The sequence below is a fragment of the Ptiloglossa arizonensis genome, chromosome 2, assembly GCF_051014685.1.
Source record: "Ptiloglossa arizonensis isolate GNS036 chromosome 2, iyPtiAriz1_principal, whole genome shotgun sequence".
In the NCBI taxonomy this organism is placed as follows: domain Eukaryota; kingdom Metazoa; phylum Arthropoda; class Insecta; order Hymenoptera; family Colletidae; genus Ptiloglossa; species Ptiloglossa arizonensis.
Window position 1 is genome coordinate 26,640,503 of NC_135049.1, and position 24,353 is coordinate 26,664,855.

General features: G+C 36.1%; 4 protein-coding genes across 9 annotated transcripts; 2 read left to right on the forward strand and 2 right to left on the reverse strand.

Annotated features, from left to right (window-relative positions):
• Positions 1–1,094: 1,094 nt before the first annotated feature.
• LOC143143728 (uncharacterized) lies at positions 1,095–2,701 on the reverse strand. 2 transcript variants are annotated; one of them, XM_076305343.1, is made up of 2 exons: positions 2,343–2,701; positions 1,095–2,058 (listed from the first exon to the last, which is right to left on the reverse strand). In XM_076305343.1, the coding sequence occupies exon 2, from the start codon at positions 1,818–1,820 to the stop codon at positions 1,500–1,502; it is 321 nt and encodes a 106-aa protein (XP_076161458.1). In that variant the 5' UTR covers positions 1,821–2,058; positions 2,343–2,701; the 3' UTR covers positions 1,095–1,499. The 2 variants fall into 2 exon arrangements, with proteins under 2 accessions (XP_076161458.1, XP_076161457.1); XM_076305342.1 differs by having other exon boundaries at positions 2,176–2,701.
• Positions 2,410–11,575, forward strand: LOC143143726 (uncharacterized). Of its 3 annotated transcripts, none has more exons than XM_076305336.1 (3): positions 2,410–2,737; positions 6,817–7,212; positions 7,287–11,575. In XM_076305336.1, exons 2-3 carry the CDS (start codon positions 6,836–6,838, stop codon positions 8,929–8,931), a joined length of 2,022 nt encoding a protein of 673 aa, XP_076161451.1. In that variant the 5' UTR covers positions 2,410–2,737; positions 6,817–6,835; the 3' UTR covers positions 8,932–11,575. The 3 variants fall into 3 exon arrangements, with proteins under 3 accessions (XP_076161451.1, XP_076161450.1, XP_076161452.1); XM_076305335.1 differs by lacking the exon at positions 2,410–2,737 and adding an exon at positions 3,310–3,356; XM_076305337.1 differs by lacking the exon at positions 2,410–2,737 and adding an exon at positions 3,601–3,757.
• Positions 11,576–13,322: 1,747 nt separating this feature from the next.
• Positions 13,323–19,361, forward strand: Hydr1 (abhydrolase domain containing Hydr1). Of its 3 annotated transcripts, none has more exons than XM_076305339.1 (7): positions 13,323–13,580; positions 15,987–16,156; positions 16,577–16,787; positions 17,119–17,231; positions 17,570–17,807; positions 18,081–18,246; positions 18,332–19,352. In XM_076305339.1, exons 1-7 carry the CDS (start codon positions 13,476–13,478, stop codon positions 18,511–18,513), a joined length of 1,185 nt encoding a protein of 394 aa, XP_076161454.1. In that variant the 5' UTR covers positions 13,323–13,475; the 3' UTR covers positions 18,514–19,352. The 3 variants fall into 3 exon arrangements, with proteins under 3 accessions (XP_076161454.1, XP_076161455.1, XP_076161456.1); XM_076305340.1 differs by lacking the exon at positions 13,323–13,580 and adding an exon at positions 14,969–15,090 and having other exon boundaries at positions 18,332–19,361; XM_076305341.1 differs by lacking the exon at positions 13,323–13,580 and adding an exon at positions 15,147–15,251 and having other exon boundaries at positions 18,332–19,357.
• A 231-nt stretch (positions 19,362–19,592) lies between these two features.
• LOC143143265 (prolyl endopeptidase) lies at positions 19,593–23,219 on the reverse strand. The gene is made up of 13 exons (XM_076304329.1): positions 23,032–23,219; positions 22,840–22,953; positions 22,452–22,675; positions 22,202–22,389; positions 21,887–22,112; positions 21,571–21,730; positions 21,288–21,488; positions 21,005–21,187; positions 20,818–20,931; positions 20,599–20,747; positions 20,315–20,527; positions 19,918–20,242; positions 19,593–19,830 (listed from the first exon to the last, which is right to left on the reverse strand). The coding sequence occupies exons 1-13, from the start codon at positions 23,179–23,181 to the stop codon at positions 19,765–19,767; spliced, it is 2,313 nt and encodes a 770-aa protein (XP_076160444.1). The 5' UTR covers positions 23,182–23,219; the 3' UTR covers positions 19,593–19,764.
• Positions 23,220–24,353: the final 1,134 nt, after the last annotated feature.

Here is a 24,353-nt window from a genome sequence, read left to right on the forward strand (position 1 = left end):
ATTCTTGTACGAAGTCACGCTTCCTAAAGTTCGTTGCTCCGTACATGTTGTCTCCGCACATTCTGCGGAACGTTGGCTGTTTGCCAAAGTCATTCTCACATAATTTCAGGAGAATATAAGCGCCAAAAAATACATGAGACTTATGACTATAATTCCGCTATAAATCTATAACCAGAAGAATAATTCCTAAAGGTTCTTATAAGTAAGATGTTAAGGTAAACCAGCTTAATTAAATTGGATACATTTGTGCGATAACGTTATCATTTTAATTCACAGAGATCGCTAAAATACATGGCGAAAGGATGTACATATTCATGTGCTTCTGTTTCATCGTAGATGATAGGATAATATGAAATCATACGTTTCGCTAATTAACCGAGACATCAGATACGCTTGTTATGAAACAAAATAATGAAAGATAATTTACCCGTACGGTATAATACACGTATTTAGTGTCAGTCAGAATATTATTTTTATCGTTTGCAATGTAATTAATTCAGAAAAATATTTTCTTTACTATCAGGGAGTAAACGTTTCTATGCAATTAAGTACAAACGATATACCTCCGCCATCTAGTGTTAAACGTATCAAATATATAATTTGATCGTACGTCGATAAAGTTATCTTTTAACTTTCTTCTACCATTGCGAATATTTATATCTTATTTTATAATTGCAAAAAAATTATACACCTAGAATTTTACTTAAATTAATACGTTTAAAAAATAGAAAAAATGATTGAGTATAATAGAAAAAATGATTGAGTGTAATAGAAAAAATGATTGAGTGCATCATTTATAAATTATGTACTTTATCTTGAAAAAATATTTGTAGAAAATTAATATTGAAAGTAAAATTTTCAAACAAATAAAATAACAATAAAATTTAATGTGAAATAAGCATAAATGTAGAACAAATAACTGTTATCGAAAGCATTAACATACTGTTATTGTTTATTTCTAAGTATATATAACTAGATGCAAAGATAAATCAAATGACCTTAAACTGTGATAACTGCGTTAGTACATCATGAATAAACAACATGATGGAACAGGAAGAAATGAAGCATATTCGTGGACAAATACGTACGTAGAAGAATTGCGTATAATTTACAAATACAGATGAAAAAATATAGAAAATGCGATCTATATAGACGATGCGATCGAATATAATCCCTAAGTTATATCACTAGTTAAATATTTTTAATTCGTCACCATGCGCGTGATACATCGTACGATTCTGTTCGATGTTATATTTATATCCGTTTAAAGCGGCTCATCCTATTTTATACGCATATGCCCTATGAAATAAATTTAATTTATTTAGCCATATATATTTTATTAGACATTACAATACATGTACTCACGATGAAACATTTGTTGTACTCCTGTATGTAATGATATTAAGACTAAAATAGAAATATGCTTTACGTAACATTACCTGTCATTATTCCTTATAATTACATTTTACTGGAGAATTTCGTACACTTGTAAAAATTCATCAAATTCCCGATAAATATTTTTTGCATTTAGTTCCATTGAACGAAACATACGACACATCCTGTTTATTAATCACGAGGTAAAAAAAATGAGCTACTCGCTCTAGAACGTACATTTCCCAGGATTTTTTCATTTCATGATACTTAAAAAAGGTTAAACCATGGTGCATTTGTTCTAAGAGGGAAATTAATCTCGGACGATAATTCAAAGCTACGTTATCGGGAAACCTAATGTCAATTGCAAAGTTAATCGATACCCTCTCCCTCATTCGCCATAGAGATACGAGTGGGGTTGGCAGGTCGTTGTTCCTAGTCAAGATCATGAGATCCCTATTCCCGACATTTCGCAATGCTGGCGTAATGCCTGACCTCCGCTTCCAATTCTACCGAATGCAATTCTTCAGAATTCGACGTGCTGCACTCATCACTCAATCACGCATTGACTACGTGAACAAACGCTATCAGACGTACGAGTGACACGTACCATATCCAAGCCATATCGATTTCCCATTGTCCTCTATAGGCATCCAATATGCGTACACATTTGCCGTATTACAAGTACTAGAAGCAAAAATATCATGTTACCGTAATTAAGATTTTATGTACGCTGGCTTTCGAGTAAAAAAAACTTAAATATAGAATTTTAACGATGGAATGGATCGTTTGCGAAAATCTTACGTTTACTTGTTACTACAAAAAAAAAGTATCCATATACTACAAGGTGAATGACTTTGCACAATGCAAATATCAAACTAAACCACTTTTAACCGTGCTGTTTAGCCGGTATTCGAACGACACAATTGGTCGCCCCATCTCTCGGTTTGGTCCTAACCTAAGTTGTGTACCTTGATCATACACACATGCGTATGTGTACAATTCGTATAACCGTGCGGAAAAGAGATGCGATGCTCATTGTCGGTTCGGAATCGCTTATGCGTCTTATCTCAGGACTGATATTATTTACGGTGAAGATTCTTACGTGAACGGAAAGAAGTTGTGAAATAAAAATATCACCACGATTATTTATTTAATATATTTGTTAAGTTGAACACCAGACTTCACGTATTATTGTTAAAGTAATCGTTTGATGAAATTGATAAAACGCATGCGCCTGTGTGTCACCGGTGTCTAATTCAGTGTTAATCGTTGTTCTTGGACTGCACCGTGTTAAAAGTGTTATTTATGAAAGTAACTATTATAGGATAACAACTCAAAAAAGAAGTGGAGTCTACAAAATAAGGTAAATATCTTCCAAAAAAAAAGTAGTTCTATTTCTTTTTTTTCACATGCACACGTGTGTACACACGTCACAGAGCATCGAGTGTGAAATCAATACGATTAATCGATTTTTCTACGTTTGTATCATGTTTGCAATACACCTTGTATCGCAATGCAATAAGATCGCGAGACAATGTTAATCATATCGTAATATTATCTGGTGTCTGAAAACGTTAAATGTGCTTGAATTTACGCAGATAATGAATAATCAATAAACACGTGTCATATTGAATATGACTGTAATATTATTAAACTTCTTGTTTTAAAAGTATTCTGTAAAAAAATTTGCAATAATTCAATTAAACACAATTTGTGAATGTGATATACGTAGGTGTTCCACGAATTAATGCTCGCGCCGAGTAAATTGGATTTAGCGTGTTTTTGAAAAGGGTTAGTTTAAGCGCGCATGCGTTCGAAGTGTATACATTTCCGAGGTTCGTGTTATTCCGATCCTTTTCCGTTCAACGTTACTGTATCAAAAATTCGACAACGTATCTACGTCGAATCGTAAATATACGTAGAATTGATTGGCGGATAGAATATTCTTCAATGCGTAAAAAAACAAACATTACATCCTACAGGTAAACTATGCTTTCGAAACTACTGAGAGGTTAGGACAGTCAGATCGGAGCTAACTTTTATTCGCCCATTTTTTATCGATGAATAATGAAACTCGTATGAATGACAAGGGCGTATGAAATACAGTGCGTATATATGTTTAATCATTTGTGAAACTCAAAGGGAGGGAGGGAAACATAACACCCCGGGAAGACGCGCATTGCGAGACTAATGCGACGCAAAAAAAACGAGAGTGCGCGTCAGCAGGTTTTACCCTGACCTCGGTCCGACAGAGACGGTTTAATTTAACCGGGTCTCAGCAAACTCACTGTTCAATCTATCTTTGTCCAGTGCCACGTTCAAATCCACGGAACGCTCGTGATTTAACCTCACTCTTCCGCGGAAGGAAGGATACACCTTTCCGGTACGTAACGTGCATTTTCAGTTTCTGGCACGAATTCTAAACATAGCAGTGTAAGTAGCGGTACTTTCGACTCTAATCGACACGTAGCCAACGAAACTCTGTTCGGTGAACTGTAAAAATTCATTACATCGTCAGACGTAATTTCCTTACGAATTCAATAAATTTCGTTTAATAGTGGTATAAATTTCTCGCGTGTTTGCAGTTATAAATAACAATTAAAAAAAAACTGTGGAATAATGAGGTGAATAATGTTTAACTGTAGTACAGTAACGTCGTATCGTGATTAGGTCGATAATATAATCGACTCTGTGAATAATTTCTCGAAGGCACGAGTTTTATATTCTCGAATCACAAAAATATGTAAAAAAATGAATTAGCATATTTGACTTTGGAGCATTGATTGTAAGAAGTACTGTTTTTTTTGTTACGTGTGATTTTATAACTGGTAACGTATCTGTGTCACGATACGATCGAAACTGGACTCCTGTTTGAAGTACGTATTTCTAATTATCTTTGACTTTTAGACCGACATTCGTGCTAATAATATCCAATGCAAATATAAATGACTGTTTGTAAAGAATCGAACAGTTCAGGAACACAAGTCATAATGAATATTTCTGATTACGAAAACAAGTATACTACTTCTAGAAGAAATATTCAAATACCGCTACATTAACGATTCTAACAACATATTACCAATTTTCAATACATTCCAATATCATGAAAGTTTTCGTGTCACGTACTAGATTAAAAAATTACAAATAATAATAATTTTTAACCTTAAAATATATTAATCAGCTGTACGATTGGTTAGATTTTTATTCCTTAAAATATGTAACATTTTTCTGTAAAAATTAACAAGGATTTTGTACAAATTTTCGACGCTCAGGAAAATAATAAAAAATTTAAACTACGATAGAAGCGTACCAAGCCGTGGTTTACATAATCGTATCTCATACGAGGGGATCGGAGTTTAACCGTTGCGAAGAATTGTTTACGAATTGCACTTTCATTTTTTAATATCGCGTCATGAGGACGTATTACCGAACATTTGACGCATTACCGACCCATACGGATAAAGAACTTGATAAAAAACAGATCTTGAAACGCAGCCATAGATAAACTCTTGATGGTGGAGGTCGAAGGGGAAAGTGCGGTGTGGGGAGGAGGAGAGGGGTGGTGGCGGCGAAAAGAACCGAATCGCTTCATCTAACGAAAGCAGTCGGATTTTGCGTAAATTCCACTTCAAAGCGTCCTGAACACCGATGTTTGAAATCTCGAGCGTAAAAGGTGGACGTATATAAAGACGATATTTGCAAAAAGTATGAATGTCTCGCCCGAAGTCTGAATGCAAATGACTTGATCCCCGGTACGCACCGTTGCCATCGTGTCGGGGGTTCCTGGCTCGGTTGGAATTCGAAAACGGAAAGATTTGTGGCGCCAAAGGCAAGGAGACGGCGAGAAATACAAGGAGGAATCGAAAGGGGAAAATACGCTTCCCCACACCCCGGCCTTCAGGGTATAGTAATGGTCCAAGCCGAAGGCAAACTATACGCGGTGAGCCGAAGGGGCAGCGGAGCGTGCAACGCGTAGCATTCTGGCGGAAAGCCTTCCGTTGGGCTTCGTCTGTGAAGTTGACTACTGGCCAGAGGCGTCTCGCAGCGTTTCTTTGTGTGCGACCCCCGTCGGCCAGCACGAAAACTTCCTCGAATGTTATTCATCGCCTTAATGAACATGATTGTGCACGGAATTTAATACGTACAAATTACTTCTATTAGGCGCTTGTGTTTGATCAGTGGTCCGACGGTAATAGATGGAAGCACACGTTCGTTGTATCGCGATCAGACGAATCATTTATCATCCAATCTTCGTGTTTTTACCGTCAGATAATTTTTCATTTCAATAACCGTCGAACCACTTTCCTGAAATTTCATACGTTACCGATTAATCACTTACCGATAGGACAATAACGCGATAGTTAAATTCGCGTTTCGAGTATCTGGCTACTTGAATCGCCGACGAGTTTAACGATAATAATATATTATTCGGCGAACGAAAAGGAAGTTTTTAAATGCCGTTTCGTTTTAAATAGTATCTGAAAACAGTGGGGAATAGCCCTGAAGAGTACTTTACGGAGACGATTAACGATTCTGGCTCAACGATCTGTGGCGCTGCGCATTGTTGCTTGGAATTACCGACCGCCAATTGCGAAGTCCGCTCCTAACTGACAATTGCTTCATTTGCTTCAAACCATTAGTACTCGCCAGTTATCTTGCTGGCAATACCACAATGAGTATCGTTGTCGTAACGGGCCGAAATAAATCTCCGCGGCGGCATTTTTCCCTCCCTTTCTCTGTAGCATTCATTCGCAATTTGTATACCGCACGTTGTGAGACAAGGAGAGCAATTGTTCCACGACTCGTTTGTTTCTACAGGTTATATCGGTGGTGGCACTAACGTTCTTACTTTAACGTTCAACAAAATGAGTAAATTAACGGTGAATAAAAAAGAAGAAAAAAAAAATATGTTCCCGGGAAGTCTCTTCTTTTCCGTACCTTTTACTAAGGTTTCATAATATTAAATTAAGACCGCGAAGATTATACAGGAAAGAGAAGTTTATTTATTTATTTTTCCTACAAATATGCTTTAGAAAATCTATTACATAAACTTCGACAAAATCTAATCCATATAAAAAAGTATTTTATATAAACGATCAAGACATGGGAAATCGTTTATTTCCTTTTGATTGTTGAAAGGAGGGGAGGAATATTTTACCCACATTCCACCGTACCGTTAACGAAACAATTTACGATGGTTATCTGAATTTGCAAGCGCATTAAAATCAAACGGTATCTATTTTCACGCACTAATTATTGTTATCGTGGCGCGATACACTTTCTAAAGAAGTAACGCGCGTAAAACGTTGAAATTTTAACTCTCGCCGATTACGATGACTGTATAATTTCAATTATTTCATTTGCTGCGTAACAGTAGAGAGAAACATTTCGTTTCGTTCGCATATATGAAACTTAGATTCTCACGATTTATTGTTATTCCAGATATCGCCCGCTCCGCAAGATGGTGGGGCTGCTGCTGCTGGTGGTCGCACTTACGGCATCAACGTTCGCCTATAACGGCGAATTGGTGGAGCAGGAATGTCCTGTAGACTGTCACTGTCATTACTTTCGCGTCAACTGGGTGACCGACTGCTCCGAGAGCAATTTGACGAGCATCCCTTACGAGGAACTAAGCCCTAATGTCTACATTCTGGATATGAATGGTAACAACATTGCCCAGGTCGGTCCGTTTCCACACGCGATCAAGATAAGACGTCTCCAGATGGCGCATAATCGATTGACCGAGCTCAAGCACGAATCTTTCGCCGGATTAACTTATCTACTGGAGGCGGACTTTTCATCCAACGCGATCACTCATGTAGATCCCGAAGCGTTCAGGTGAGAAACTTTCTTAAATCTACCTTTCGTTCGTTTCGATCGATTATTTTATACTTCGTTTCTTCCATCAACAGGGACAATCCGGGTCTCATCACCCTGGAGCTCCAGAATAACCCGTTGGACGAGGTCCACGGTCACTTTTTGAATTGCCGTACGCTCCTCTACCTCGACCTGAACACGTGCAACATCCAGCGTCTCAACACGCAATTCTTCCACAACACCACCAACCTGAACAAACTCGATCTGTCTCACAATTCGCTAGGAAGCATAGAACCGGGTCCATTCGACCATCTTACCAATTTAGAGTACCTAAAACTGAACTCGTGCAACCTGTCCTATGTTTCGCCCGACGCGTTCACCCACCTGGAGAATCTTCGGGAGCTCGAAATGGGCGATAACGATTTGCGAATGCTCACCTGGACCAGCGTGTTGGCACCGTTGATCCGACTCGAGCACCTGGACATTAGGAAAACGGGTATCACGAATCTACCTGGGGACGCTTTCGCGAAGAATTTGTACCTCCGACAGCTAGTATTGGCGGACAATGAGCTCTGGCACTTGGACGTTGGGAACACCCTCGGTCATAACTTACACAGCCTCCAATCATTGGACTTATCCAATTGTAACTTGCAGGATCGTCTGTCGGAGGAGGCGTTCAGGAACGCCAGCAAACTTCGCGTGCTGAATCTGAGCGGCAATCCATTGTTCGCGGCTGACCTGACCGTCGTGCTGCGCCATCTACCAAAGTTGCACAAACTCTCCCTGAGCAACTGTAGCCTGCGACGTTTGCCGAACGCCTTCCACGTTTTCGAGCACCTGGAGGAGCTCGACATCTCCCACAACCCTCTCTCGGACGCGTTCGTCAGCCTCCTGAACCCCTTGGAGTCCTTGCAGTACCTGGACATGTCATACTGCAAGCTGGGTCACGTAAAGAACAACACCTTCGCTCACATGACCTCATTGAAGAAGCTTATATTGTCCGGGAACACGCTCCACACCCTCGAGGAAGGCTTGTTCGCCAATCTGACGCGCCTGGAGAGCCTCGAGCTGAACAACTGCGACCTCAAGAATCCCGTGGACCCAAAGGTGTTCGGCGATCGCGTCAGCACCGACATAGTCGAGCTAAAGCTCAGCGGGAACCCACTGGAGGTACCCGAGGACGGCTCCCTTCTTTCCTCGCAGTTGTCCAACCTCGAGATGCTCGATCTCAGCAACTGTAATCTGCTGCATTTGAACGAGAATCTCTTCGCTAGCACGAGGAACCTCACGCAGCTGAATCTATCCGGTAACAACATCTCCGGGGCGGAGAATCTTGCTTGTTTGAAGAAGCTGCATGGTCTGGAGCATTTGGATCTCAGCAACAACAATCTGTCCACCGTGAACCCGAAGGCGTTCAAAATGAATCCCCGTCTGTTGTCGCTCAATCTGCTCGGCAATCCCTTCGTCTGCAACTGTTCGGTCGCGGACATGTGGGACTGGGCGTTGCAGGTCAAGAACGATCTCCACGTGTTGGTCGGTAGCCAGCCGTCCAACTTCGAAACCGGAGCCGCGAAACTGAGAAAGAGCCTGAGCTGCACCTACGACGAGGAGACCTATCGCAACATCGTCGAACAGACACGCGCGAGCGCCGACCAGCGCCGGCTTAGAAAGGGGGATCTGACCCCCACACGCACCTGGGCGAAGTACATGCGCGAGTCGAGTTGCGGTCACAGTTCATGATATAAGGTGAACGAATTTCAACATCCAACGCTGCACGTCTATCCCGACGAGATACGCAAACACCGGACCGAGTTCTGACCGGTATCTCGTCGACGGCGAGCAGAGACGACGTCCTCGCTGCGTTAATTCATCGAGATCCACCGTGGGAATACAAAATTGTCACCGTCGTCGCGTTTACGGCTTTATTTTTGTAGGCGTAGGGTTAAGGGTACCATCTACAGCATAACATGCGCGCGCGCGAGACGTCAGGATGTTGAAATAGTTCGTAAGCTATGTGCGGAGCCATCTCGCCGGTAGTCGATCGTCGACAAATATATCAAAATGACATTCAAAAGTCAAACCTATGGATAGTCGAATCGGGAGAGTTTCGAAGCTTCAATGTGTATCGATGCTTTAAAATCCATTCACTGCAGTTGCATTGGCAATGATTACACTCAGACGATCGGAAATTGATAGAAATTTGAGAAATTTCTATCCACTGGAATGTAATTTTTACGTTGTTTATAACTATTCCGAAGTGTCCTATTGCTCGCGTTTATAAGCGTTCTACTATCTGCTAGAAGATAAACAAAAAAATACAGTTTAATTTAGATAAAAGAAAAGTACAGTTTATTCTATCTACCGGCGAGGTGACTCCACGTTTAAGATAAGGTGTTACATAGATGTTATAATATCCACGGCGACGAAGTCTGCTTCGATTATTTTTACTCACAAACGTTGACTCCCTTTCTCTGACACGAGAGGATTATCTTCGAAGGTTGTATCATTGCACGACGGAACGACGAACGATCCGATTTCATTCAAGGACGTGGTCCGTCTACCGTTCTGGACGATTAGCGCGTCGAATGTTATGAATGGCCTGAAATTCTCATTCAACGTTGCAACGAATCGTCGCCGAATACAAATTATCCCGGTCTTTTGTAACCGACTAGTTGTACGTCGTGATGTTTGATGTTTCTTTTTTTTTTTTTTTTTTTTGTTCAATGCGAAAATTGTCCATTCGAAGCAAGGTCAAGATCCTTCGTTGTTCCGGGAACGATCGAGTCATAGTTTTAATTGATCCTGCTCGTCCGGACAAAATCCAGCGTTGTTCTCTTGTTCGTCTCGCGAGAACTTGCCGGTTGGACGTTGGATATTCGAGCGAGTCTGCGAACAGAAAGACCCGTGATTGTAATTAATGAAAGGTGGAACAGTGACTACGTACTGGATAAAGTTTCGGTAACAGTCGCTGGAAACTCTCGAATCCATGACAAAGTTATGAAGTTCTCGGAAGTTGAACCTTCATCGAATGTAGATTCTGCGCTAAACGATACTCCGAAGTCGCTGGCTCATCTAAGCACGCCGTGATCAATAATTACGAAGCTCTTGCACGCTGGTATCTCGTATTGTCGTGTTATTACACGCGAGCGTGTGTTACGCAAGATCGTGGACGTCGCCAGGTACATCCTTTGGTCTGGAAACGCAATTGTTTGAATGATTAAACCTCGTCCGGTAGAGTAAAACCAAAGTGAGTTATTCTCTTTAAAGTGTTGTAATTAAAAATGTAGCGATTAAATTTATCGGTTATCGGGAGGGGTTTGCATTAATCGTTAACGTAACAAGGTTCATCGACCTTAACCGGATAAAGGGAAATATTATTAATTGTACACTGTAAACACGTTGTTTGTCTGACATTGTTGCTTCGGGAAAGGTGACGTATCCTGTAGTCGAGATTGTAGAAAAACGACCAAAAACATAATCTTTTTGACAACTTATTTATTGCATGTATTAATAGATACGATCTCGACCGTACAGGATATGATTGTGTTTAATCAAAAAATAACGACAAACTTTAAGTCCAAAAAATTATCCAAAAAATTGTTTATATTTGCTAGGATCGATTAAAATGGGATACTCTGTATAACAAGTAGTTTACCCTATAGAGGTGAAGACCTAAGTTTATATGTTATAGATTCATTGTTTTAGCGTCATTCTGTATTGTACATTTATTAAGTTCTATCGTTTGATGATATATCTTTCTTGAACTATATTTTCCATCTGTAACGTTATGTTCCGCATTAATTGTTAACTGCTAATTAATAATACCCGCCAAGAAATGCTTGTCTCCTCCGAAGCTTGTTTTATCTATGCAGATACATACCTCTACCTTTTTTACACGAAATGCTATCTTCTTTTTGACCAGAACGTGTTCTCTGATAGTGTACATTTATAAATAGACATACCTATCAGATGTTTGGATTCCTAATCGAACAATCATCCGAACAACGCAGCGAAAATTTGATTCGGGGTTCAAGATTCCGGCTACTCAAGGTCACTTCTCTCACCACGCCTTGCCATGAACTTGGAGTCTGGCTTTTTTTTGTCTTATCGTCGTTTGGCTTTCCTTTTTGCCGAATCGAAAAGTCAAGGTACAGTTGGTGGAGATACATCTAGTTCAATGACCTTGAGCGACAAAAATATATTGCTTCGTCTACAGTATGGACACGAGGACTCAAATATATGCTTGTTGCGTTGATCCCTGTGAAACAGATTTTCAGTCACTGTCGCCTGAAATAACGCGAGTATAATCAGGTGCCGGTACAATTTCACTATATTCATCAAATGTATAAGACTGTATTTAATAAAGGAGTCATTTTTCTTGGTACACGATTGGTTCGTTCTTTTCTCTTGAGTTATTACAAATCGAAGAACGAGTTTCCTCGTATCGAGTCGTTATTTTTTACTCGTATTTTTTAACAAAAATTTATTAAACGATAGAAATTGTTTTTCGTGATCTCCCGTATTGCGTGCGTATCAATTTGTAAAAAAAAAAGTTACATACAAATTTGTAGTAACAGCGCATAACTAATGTATCGATAAAGAGTATAGCATTGTTTTGTCATATCTACGGGCCGATAAATTTTATCGTATTATGATGATATTCGTCTTATCACTCACTTTATTAACGATACGAACAAATTAAATAAAATCGAGATTAAGTAATTTCTCGAACAATTACATTTTCGAATGTATTTTTCATTATTGCGATTGGTCGTGAAAGAATTGTACATCTCGATAATAAAGAGCATGTAACTGGAACTAAATTAACGGTACATTATCAAGTTCCGCCAATTGTACAATAGTGATGCACGCACTGTGGAACTATATTGGATACAGACGATAATTATATAAATGTATCAACGTCATAACGTGGCGGTTGAAAAAAAACGAGTCGAAATATGAGATTTTTAAAATTTTTGTTTCGTATCATTATTAATGATCAGCTTATTAGCATCTTGTTTGTTTGATCAGACGGTGATCTCTGCCACAGTGTTAACCGCAAACGTATCTACGTGTTTACATGTCTGGGGTAAAGAAATACGAGACATAGAATTATGGTATTTATTGATTTACGAAACTATAGTGCGATAGGTTTAAAAAGGAGCATGTGGTAAGGAAACGATAGACCACTTTTCTTAGCTTGCTCAACAGTAGACTCTGGTTTATCTTTAACTTTTATTTCAAACCACATCCCACAACTCCGTAGACACGAAAAAAGACTCGTAACTCTTTTCCTCAAATTTACAACATCCAGAAGAAATATTGAAAATAAATCTCGAAATATCGATTTTCTAACTGAAACCACTTTTGACTGAAATTAGTATTCGATATCTTAAAATTTGTTCTATATTATTACTGTATTAAATATATAAAATACATTTTCATATCTGACATTTGTTTCGGATAGGTTATTCTCCATTTTCCTTTTAGCAAATTTGTGACAAAATCGAAATGACATCAGACAAAAGTCTACTTAGAAAACGATATTGATATCGTAAAGTTTCGAAAAACGGGCGCGATTTATTAAGGATAGATTTATTGGTCAGACTAAACCCGTATCGTCTCGAAACGAGACACTGTGTCAAGACTCGATAATTGTTGATTCACTAAGTTATCGTAAGGTGTATCTACTCGACGTGCTCAAGTAACATTGGTTTCAAACATTGAAAAAGATAAGCGTTTGACCATCTCGGTGTTCGTTCGAAGATACATAACCAATTTTCATTTTGCATCGTATGTATGACAATCGTCGCCCCACGATGACCGCATTTACACTCTTCGATGCTGGTGGATTGGTCGAAACAAGTGCAGCTGCATTACGAGTGCCGATACAAAAGTCCACGCTGTCGTTACATAACTCGTTACACAGCCGTAGGCACGACCCATGTATTTCTAGACGCTGTGGTACACATGTAGGTTGGCGTGGATGAGTTCGTCATAAGTGTGAGAGCGGATCCACTCGTACGCACGTGAGCGAATCTCGACTGTATCTATACATCTGTATAGCACCGCGGCTATCGGTACCGGTCGGTCGGCTAGTAAGCTAGTTGGCCGTCCAATTATTCGAACGTCATGCGCGCGGACGCGCGAGTCTGTACGAAAGCTTCGCGATCGGTTGTTGGCTACCGGCATTCGGCGGACAAGGATTGTCAACGGTCCTGGCGATCACCAACGTTTACGTCGTAACAGTATCGGCAGTCTGTTGGACGTATCGATAGAGCAAAATGATGCTGAACGTGCTCGAACCACTTCTCGACATCCCGACGGTCTACTACGGGGCGCTACTGGGCGTTGGATTCTGCGTATATTACCTTTTCGAAGTTGTCAAAGTGAGTAAGCCGGCACGTCTCTTTCTCTCTTCTGTCACGTTAATTTACATTGTCGAGAAATAGGTGTCAGCCATGAATTTACAAATATAATAAATAAAAAGATTATATAAGTGAATAATCGATGAATTGACCTTTCGAACGCGTTCACTGTGCATATTTCTTCATTACTTATCGCGACGAAGGTGATAATAAATAGGTGTCGCAGAATAATTATGAAAATAAACGATGCATTGATTTTGTCATCAATAGCAACGTAACAGCGTTTTAAGAATGAACAAATTTTATTTATAGATTAGAATATTTAGACAGAAAAGAATTATACCTTATAGATCGGTTGCAGTTCTAGAACCTACTTATTCTACCGGTAACTGGGACAAATAAAAATGTTACGAAATAGATCGATGCTGGTGAATAAATTTCCGCGGTAGACATTACACGCGGTAACTTTGTTTAATTACTTAATTCAAATTTCAAATTAAACCGCAGTGCAACCGTTATCGTTTATCCGCAGACTTTTAACCTTCATTAAGCTCAATCAACGCCGCGTTTGGTTCGAAGTCACGCGTATATCGTGTCTGCCTTGATTCTATTGAAGATTTCGTTTTAACAGTTAAGAAATTTCGCTCGCAGAATTTGAAACTATCAATTTATTTTTGAATCGGTGAGAGGTTATTGACACTTCAACGGCTAGATGCACGTTACACACCAGACGTTATTTGATTTATGATCAAGAAATAAAAAAAGTTCAATTGAAGGCGCAGAATTGATTCAACAGTCTCCATATTTGATACTCGTTAAACTTATATCAGCATTAATTGTCTCACTTTATGTCGTGTCTTTTTCACTTGTAGTTATCAGTCCGTCCTCGATGCTATAACCTCTTTAATTTTCGAAGTGAAACGTTTATTCGTCGACATAAGTATTCCATCGTTTCTGAAAGTTAGATAGTCGCAGTTTTACAAAATGTTCCGAACTTGCCAACATTGTTTCACGTCTACGATGCCATGTTTTCCTTCAACGAACGAAATACAAAATCTAATTATTGTCGCGAATAAAAGAAAAAGTAAAAGAATCGAAACAAAAAGTAAATCACTATCTTTATCGTTCATTTTAAACGCACCAATCGACGAAATTAAATTATGAAGATACTCCTTGAAAACAATTGTGCTCGTCGATTACGACTAGTTTACTTCGAGACCTGTATTGGTACGACTGTCTAGAATTTTATCAAGTGACTCCAAAGTTCGATGAATTATTTCTTTCGCTTATCATGGACTTTCGGTAGATATTTGAAATATGTTATTCCGATATATTATCAGGATTTCCGCGATACGAATACTTCGAACTCTCGCACGACCCTTCGTAGTTTGTACGAGCCACGAGGAGATGCACGATTTATTAATTTGACCTTAAAACTCCGAGGCACTCGCCCCGGACGAATTGCATGCACGTCAGTGCATGTATACGCGCGCTTGCTCATTCGCGCAAATACACGCAAACGCCGGAACAGGTAACATCACACGTACCAAATAGCCAGTCGTCAAGAATAATGCAATGTTTGAATAGACAGATTCATTTGGTGCATTTAATACATCGTACAACAGGCGAGAATAGTTTCGAATTGAATCATTTTCGCAATTCAAAGGAACTTTTGCAAATGTTTTATAAACGGTTAAGTACAAACGGTGAAAGAAAAAAAAGAAGTCACTGTAAAAGCAGAATTAACGTTTATCAAGAATTTACCTTGAACACAAAATAATGATCTGATATCGTATCTACTTAAACGACAATTTAATTAAGATACGTGAACGCAAGTGTGATTGTTTAAAAAGAAAACTATTTTTATGGATAAGTTCATTTTTCGTATTAAAGTCATTCTAAATCCCTCGTAAAAACTTTCCTACGTAGTTTGCAAGTTGTTTGATCTCATTTGCAGAAATATATACTCTACTTGCTTAGCATCGCAGAAGGGAGTGATTTAAAGTACAGAGCCATCACACGGAGACTAGATCAAACTCTTTCTAAACATACACCGTTATGAGTCATAGGTTTTTCCATAGCGAAAGCGTTAATGACACTTGAAACGCTATATTTATATACATTGTTGACCGTTTCGTTATGGTATTCATACTCATGGCGCTATTACGATAATAGTGAAAGTATTTTTACTTTCCCAGGTGTAACAAAAAAAATCCAGTTATATGCATAATTTACTTGATTACATTTTTTGTAGAAAGTTACGTGCTTGTTAAAAATATATTCATCATATAGTCAAATCTGTCTATACGAAAATAGCTAAATGCGTAACAGAAATGGAAAAAAACAAAATACAATTACGTTTTGGACAACGCTCAAAGGTCTGTGTTAATCGATAGATAATGACGAGCCTTCTAAATCGTCTTTCAGACACCGATGCTGGTATGTGCGAATGGACCATTCCGATCATTCCTAGAAGAACATTTACCACTTGTCAGGAACAAATTTTGGCCTACTTTATGGTGCTTCGAATCAAGAGCACAGACTATTCTAGCGAGTATTCTCAGATCGCGAATCTTGCCACCTATTCACTATCGCAGGTTGGTAAGTTTACTTTTCACTTCATTCATATAAGAAAAATATTTAGAGAGTACAGCAAATTGGCATTTACAATGTAAAATTGATATACACATCAAATGTCTCTTGATATAAATACCACGCGATATACGTAATTATTCATTTGTAAAAGATTCGAGGAAATGTATGATATTTCGTATTATCGAAGAATTATTTTTCTTAGTTTATCAAGGTTATTTTGTGCTTCAAAAATTTCATTTTCAATTGGAAAAAAAAAGATGAGACACCTTGTCCATAATATTATTGCTTGTTATGTTGTAAAACTCTCGTCGGTATTCACCATGTGTGCAAATATTAATGACCACTTGTATCAAAGTAAATGATCGTGAGCTAATTATTACGCCTCCGTGTTATATCGCTGTAATTAATTAATTGTCGCGTAGAGAAATCCTAACCTTGTCGGATGGAGGTGAAGTGGCCCTGGATTGGGCAGAAGAGGAAAGCTCCGCCACTTCGCCCATAGTGATTATTTTGCCAGGACTCACCGGTGCAAGTCAAGCAGAATACATCAAATGCCTTGTCTCATCTGCGAAAAAGGTCGGCATACGATGCGTAATTTTCAACAACCGAGGGTTGGGTGGCATAGAACTGAAGGTACGATATCTGAAAACCGATCTATATTTTTATTTTTTTTTTTTTTCGAAATCCTCTCGCGACGTATTGTAAACGCGTAAATTTTGTTTATTTGGATGGACTGCTCGTAACAATTGCAGGATCGCGTTTCTAGAGAATTGAAGGGATGACTCAAAATATCAGACACGGACGAAACGTTTCATCTTACGATATAGCGATGCCTTTATCGAACATCGAATTTATATAGTGTGCAGGATTTCTTAACTTAAATGAATCGTAATCCCCAAATTATTTTGAGCAGTCTGTTGCGAAAATAAAGGAAGAAACATAATGAGTGATCACGTGATTGCAGACTCCACGAGTGTATTGCGCTGCGAACAGCGATGATTTGTCCGAGGTTATCGAACACGTAAGAAAACTTAACCCTCAAGTGCCGCTTGGAGCAACGGGAATCTCAATGGGAGGGTACGGAAAGCATTGTATTCGTGTATGCTATTTACTATGTCGGATCAAAATCAATTGACCGCTCAAGGCTACCATGGAGTTAATCCCACCATATCAATTGTTTACCCCCCACCATTCCGTCTTTCGTCTCTTCGCGCGCATTTTCTATCTTTCGAACGTAGAAGCAAACTAACAAAACGTAAAAGTAGAAATTATCGTGTCTGATGTGATTCACCGTCGGAGAAGCGGCCCTGAGTGGTCAATTAAATTTAATCTGGCTGGAGTCAATCATGCTGCAATTATATCGACCACTGTAAGATATAACGTAATAATATTTCTTACCGTACGTCTATTTGCAGATTAATTCTAGGTAATTATTTAGCTCAACAAGGAGTAATGGCGAGTGGTAAATTGAGGGGATGTTTCCTAATCTCTGTACCGTGGAATGTTTTCGCTGCGACGAAAAATACGGAAGAGAATTATTTTAATTTAATGATGAATAAATATTTGGCTGGTACACTTTGCAAGAACATAAAGCGTTGGCATTACGCGTCGGAAGCAGGGTTCTTCGACGTCGACATTGAAACTACTCTTAAAGTAAGCTTAACAAGGACAATAAGTCTTGTCAAAACTTTATACAGGGTGAATCAGTAGGAATAAACGTAACGTATGTAGGTAATTTCATTAAAAAAGAATTAATGACCTTGAGAGAAAAATAACTTGATAATTGTACTCCAAATTATCTAAATTGTATTTTACATATTTTCTTGGATCTTGAACTGATTTAGGCGTTCTATTTTTGACGATTCACTCCGTATAAAGGATAACATTATCCTCTTAACTAAAGTAACGTTTTTCCTAATCTGTTAGAGTCAAACCGTGCGAGAATTTGATTCACATTTTACGGTGAAACAATTTGGCTATAGAGACGTGGAGGAGTACTATTCTAATGCAACCATACACGATAAATTACACTTGATTGATGTGCCGTTATTATGCCTTAGCGCTGCTGATGACCCATTTCAACCAGTCCAAGGTAATTGAGTTTGTCACGCTTTAGAATTTAATTATTTAAAACCAGAGTTTCATAAAAGTAATTTGTTCTTTTTATCGGTAACTAGCTATTCCTCTGAAAGAAATATCGGAAACCAAAAAAGTAGCTGTTGTAGTAACATCACGTGGTGGCCATATTGGTTTCCTAGAAGGCATGTGGCCAGTCAAAGAAGAACAATATATAGGTAAACTGTTCGCACAATTCTTTAATGCACTATTCACTACTGATGTAGATCATCAAATGTTGTGAAGAACTTACAAATTAAATTTCAAGTTCATCTACGATTATCGATATCAATTGTCTTGTCTATATTTGGCCATTATACGAGAACGATCACGTGCCATGATTATTCGTATTCAGGGTACTGCACATGTGATGTTAGTACTAATAAGAATTAGAGAACTTTCATCGCTTTTATACAAATTTTGTATCAACGGCTTATGAAGTATTAATTACTAATTATGTAGGTATAATTTCTCACAAAAGTATAAGCCGATTAGGAATAATATGTGCATATTCACTTACACGTTTATACGATAGTGATGTATTTATTTTTAATACGACCAGTGTTTATTACCAAACTTTTGTAACTAATGTTTATTGAAATTAAAATAAACAATATCCTAATGTAAAACAATTATAAAAATATATGTTTGTGCACTGTTTGTGACAAACTTTGCTTTATTGAGATGTTATAAAAGGCTAAAATTTTGTAAAAAGAATTTTTTGTATTTATTTATACGTACAATCATGATGAGAAAAAGGTTCCTCAAAGATTATTTAAAGAAACAAAAGAATCAGTAATGTATAGATGTTTAAATGATACAAATCTACTGATTCATTGTGTCAGTATTGCTCGCACAATTAAATGTCGAATTGTTTTTTAAAAACATCAACAACAAATATCTAACTGTTTATATCACATTATATAGTCTAAAAGAAAAGGTAGCAAATAAAGCTATTTATAAAATCTAAATATCATTGATTGTGATACCGAAAGTAAAAGTACATATTTTGTTATATTTTAGATATAATTGTTTTTTATGAAGTGTTAAGAAACAAGTTAAAAAAACAAATTTACTGAGATATCCACATCGTATTATATCATGTTTTTTTTATTTCTTTAATATTAAAAATATGTAAGGCACCAAATATCAATGTCACACTTTAGTAATGAAATATATACTTATTTAGTATTTAATAAAAAATTCATACATTCGTTTTATTTGTTACTAAGATAAATAGTATTATTTATTTTAGCAAAATCAAAAAACAGTGATAAATATCGAAAAATGTATTTTTTTTATCCCAAAGAAGGTATGAAAACTAGTAAATTCATGATTTCTTTATTTGTTACAAAAGAAATTTTATTTTATAAAATAATTTGCGAAAAAGCGTACTAGAATATTTTAAAACAGTATTTTGCATAATGTTCTTGAATGTGTTAAATGATTTATGCGTAGTATAAAATGTAAAAAATGTGAATATTCTTGGTATGTATTATAATTTGAATTCTAAGTCCAAAGATTTGACGATAAATGTTAAAATGTCTGTACTTTCTTCAATCTAAAATAATAAAAATTTGTAAGTAAAAAGATGTATATACATACGCGCGCGCACACACACACACACACATGTATATGAAACACTTACCATTTTCATAGTTGGTTTTCCACTGCCATGCCCAGCCTTAGTATCTATTTTGATAAGTATGGGATTTGTTTGTTGTGGTAATTTTCCAAGCGTATGCTGTAGAGTTGCAATGAGTTTGAGACTATGCAATGGTACTACACGATCATCGTGATCTGCAGTCAACAATAATGTCGCTGGATATTGTCCATTTTCCGGAACTTTTACATTATGCAATGGAGAATATTTCAAAAGATTTTCAAAATGTTTTGGATCATCAGAACTACCGTAATCAGACACCCAAGCAACTCCAATTGTAAACTTATGAAAACGTAACATATCCATCACCCTTTATAAAATATAAAAAATATGAAAAATTAAAAACTTTATAAAATATTACGAATTCGTTGTACTAACTTACCCAACTTGAGCAATAGCAGCACCAAAAAGATCAGGTCTTTGATTCACACATGCAGCAATTAATAGACCTCCATTACTAGCACCTAAGATACTTAATTTTGAAGCTGTAGTGTAACCATTTTTAATAAGATATTCTGCAGCGGCTTGGAAATCGTCAAATACATTTTGTTTATTAAAGAGTTCTCCTCCATTATGCCATTTGTCACCATATTCGCTAGAATAAATTATAACATTTTGTGTAATAAATAAAAACGAATATCTAGTAGCAATGCTTTCTTAGCTTACCCGCCACCACGAATATTTGCGACCGCCAGTACTCCATTTAAGTGCTGGACAAAAACTAGCTTTGTAACGCTAAACGTAGGTTGAATGCTTACATTGAAACCTCCATAACCATACAGTAAAGCTGGCATAGAGCTATCCAAAACTGCATCCTAAATTAAATATTCAGTATTACTATAATTCGCTTTGTGCAAGCATAATAATAATATCGTAAATACTTACATGTTTCATTACTATAAACATTGGAATCTTTGTACCATCTTTACTTGTGTAAAATATTTGACTAGTCTTGTACAAACTTGGATCAAAGTTCTTCACTTTAATCTCTCGTAATACCTGTAAATATATGATTTCATAATTTTTAAGATTTTATTAGTTATGATTTTGTCGTAAACAATGTTAAACTAACCTGTGGATCTTCGTCATTTTGAAGATCAACTTTGTATATAATACCAGGAATTAAAAAGGATGTGAATTGATAAAATATTTCAGAATGCTTTTTCTCTCCGCTAAAATTACCTATGGTGCCTACATCAAGAGGAAATGTTCTGATTTTTTCACCTGTTTTTAAACTATGTAATTGTAAAATGTTCTAAAAAAGAGAATTTTGTAATATTACTTATGTAAATAATATTTCTATTTTTATTTATGTTAAAATTTGGTTATAAATTCATTATAAAATGCTTATTTACCTTAACATCTTCAATATAGCAAGCTACAAATTTATCACCATCAACTGCATAAGCCCAATCTAATACATTATCAGCATGTTCTGGTAAAAGGTCTATCCACTTTTCTGGTGAATAATCCAAGAAATCTATAACTATTAATTTATAATTTGGTGCATTTTTGTTTGTCCGAAATATAGCCATGGTGCCCTCATTTGTTACATACTATTTAAGATAGAATAAATGATAAAAAGTAGTAAGGAAGTTAAAACCTTGGAAACGAAAGTATATACTGTGTATCACTAACTTCATAATCTGCTTCAAGTTTATCAACAATTTGAGTTAATTTTAATTTTTCATTTAACTCCATTCCTGGTTGCAATTCCGTGAAGTACACTAAATTATCTTTGCAATCTTTCACAGGTGTGACAATTAACCATTTACCACAATCAGAAACTTGTGCACCTCTAATAATATGAAAACATACATGTAAAAAAAACAAAAATACATATGAATAAATTACATTAAATTAATATCATTTACATGAAATATTTAGTACATAGTTACAAGTACCTATAATCAATCAATTATTATTAAAACAAATACATAATTGTGTCACTCACATCCTCCATAATGGTTCTTCAGGAAATTCAACTACAATAACATCCTTAGATTGTGGCGTATTAATAACATGATAGCACAGCTTTTGGTCACGATTACCTTTTGTCTCTGAACCATCAGTTTTACCTTCCTGATCTGGATAACATCCATAAAATATTCCACGATTGTCATGAGTCCATGCTATGTGGGAAAACTTAACTTTTTCCAAAATTTCTGGATATTTTTCACCTAAATATAAACATTGTTTAAAGAATGAAGTAATAAAGATTACAATTTAAATGTGTACATGTGTCCATAAGTAAACTGCATTATCATACCAGTTTCTGTATCCATAAAATGAATTGTACACCAATCAGATCCACTACTGGATAATCCATAAGCATATATACTACCATCTTCACTAAATTTATTACTAGTAATTGCAACAGTACCATCTTCTGAAAAAGTATTTGGATCTAAAAATACTCTTGGTTCACTGGTCAGTGTATCTTGTACATATAAAACACTAGAAAAATAAATATTTATATATTATGGTATTAAAATTGAATCAATATCTACAACTATTACCTTTGATTTTGTAAACCAGTATTCTTGTAGAAATAATATTTATTTCCACGTTTAACAGGACATAAATATTTTGGAAAATCCCACAATTGTTTCAATCGATCATGAATATCTTGGCGTGCCTTGCATGACATCAAATATGGTTTAGTAATAGAATTTTGAGCGTCAACAAATGCTTTGGTTTCTTCAGAATCTGGATCTTCTAGCCATCTATATGGGTCTGGTACCTAATGAATAAAATCATAAAATAGCATATTTCATATCATTTATATTATACATTTAGACCTCAGGTTACGTACCATTGTGCATATTTCAATGATAAATAAAAATATATTTCATATAAATGAACATTATTTTATAAAAAAGGCGTTTATTTTTTTCTTATTCTAACCTCAGTTCCATGGTAATTATCAACAACGGTTTCGTCACGATTTGCTTCGGGATATTGTAAGTTTTCCATTATTTTTCGATTCTCTTTGTATTTTTTTGTTGAACGATCTGACCCCTGAACGTCCCACGAAGAAGTATGGTTAGATTTATTGCAATAATATTAATAAAAATTTATGTTGTAAAAAAATCTCACTTTAACGGTTGAAAAAGACAATGTGCGAATAAATTGTGAGCGGTTACAAACAGTGAATTCTAGTATACTCTTGCAGGCACTACTTCCAATTTTATGCAAATAAATTTTCTTTATCGTATTTGTAATTATTGACACAGCCATAGGACACATTATTCACGTACTATGCACGCGTTATCTATGCATTAATAATCTAAAATATTTATGAAATAGAAATATCTGAAATTAGTAGATTGCCAATCAAAATCTAATCCTTTTGTCGTTCATAGATTATGTTTAGATCACTACTAATAATGATAAATTTATATTTTCATGTAATAATTTAAATGCATTGTAATGTATTTATCTATTTATCTATTTATTTGTACAAGAAAAATATTGATAGCTTTTAATATATTTATGATTTAAAAAATTTAGTCGTAAAAACTATTTAAATGCAACTAATTATAGGTACGCACAAAACGTGTTTGGAATACATTTGCATAGAACATTAAAATATTATTCGATTATTACTTTGTATTTCAGCTGTTACAAAATGTACGCAGAATCTTTATCGCATGTATGTATATGCGTTTAGATATCATAACTAAAATTAAATCTACGAACAGAAATGAGTGACTCGTAATCGAGGTTCATTTATATGACTGCAATTAAAGACAATTTGTGTGGTACGAGATAAAAGTCGTATGATAACTATTATAAACAAAAATTCTAAGAAAAGCGAAAGAAACTTCAATCAGCTGCACATGCGATAAAAATCGAGTCATTTATGTCGGTAGTTTGGAAATCATTTATCATTATTGTAACTATAAATTCAATAATAATGCTAATGCACTACACGGAAGGGTAGGAGATACGTTCTTATCAATTGGCCTTAATTACCCCCTCTCATAGTATATGATGTTAAATGACACGTAAACGTGACTTTTTACAAGATTTGACCTGCTATCAAAATTATGGAAATACAGTGCTGTAGATATTAATGCAAAAAATGTTAGAAGAAACAACAACGACAAACGTATATTAATTTTAATTAATTGTATACGTTATAATGAATTACAGTATTATTTCGTCTAAATTTATTCTATTTATGACTATAGAACCAAATCAAACCATATATACTACTTTCAATTTTTGTAAATTTAGACACAATTTGCCTATGTGTAATTTACCAATTTTTTAAATTTTCATTTATGACCAAAATTCAAATTTAATTCTCACTTCGCTAAAAATGAATTGTATTATACGTCCGTTAAGTATTATTTAAGTATATATAAAAATTGTACATTAAGCTATTTTACAGTAAATAGATTCATATAGATTCA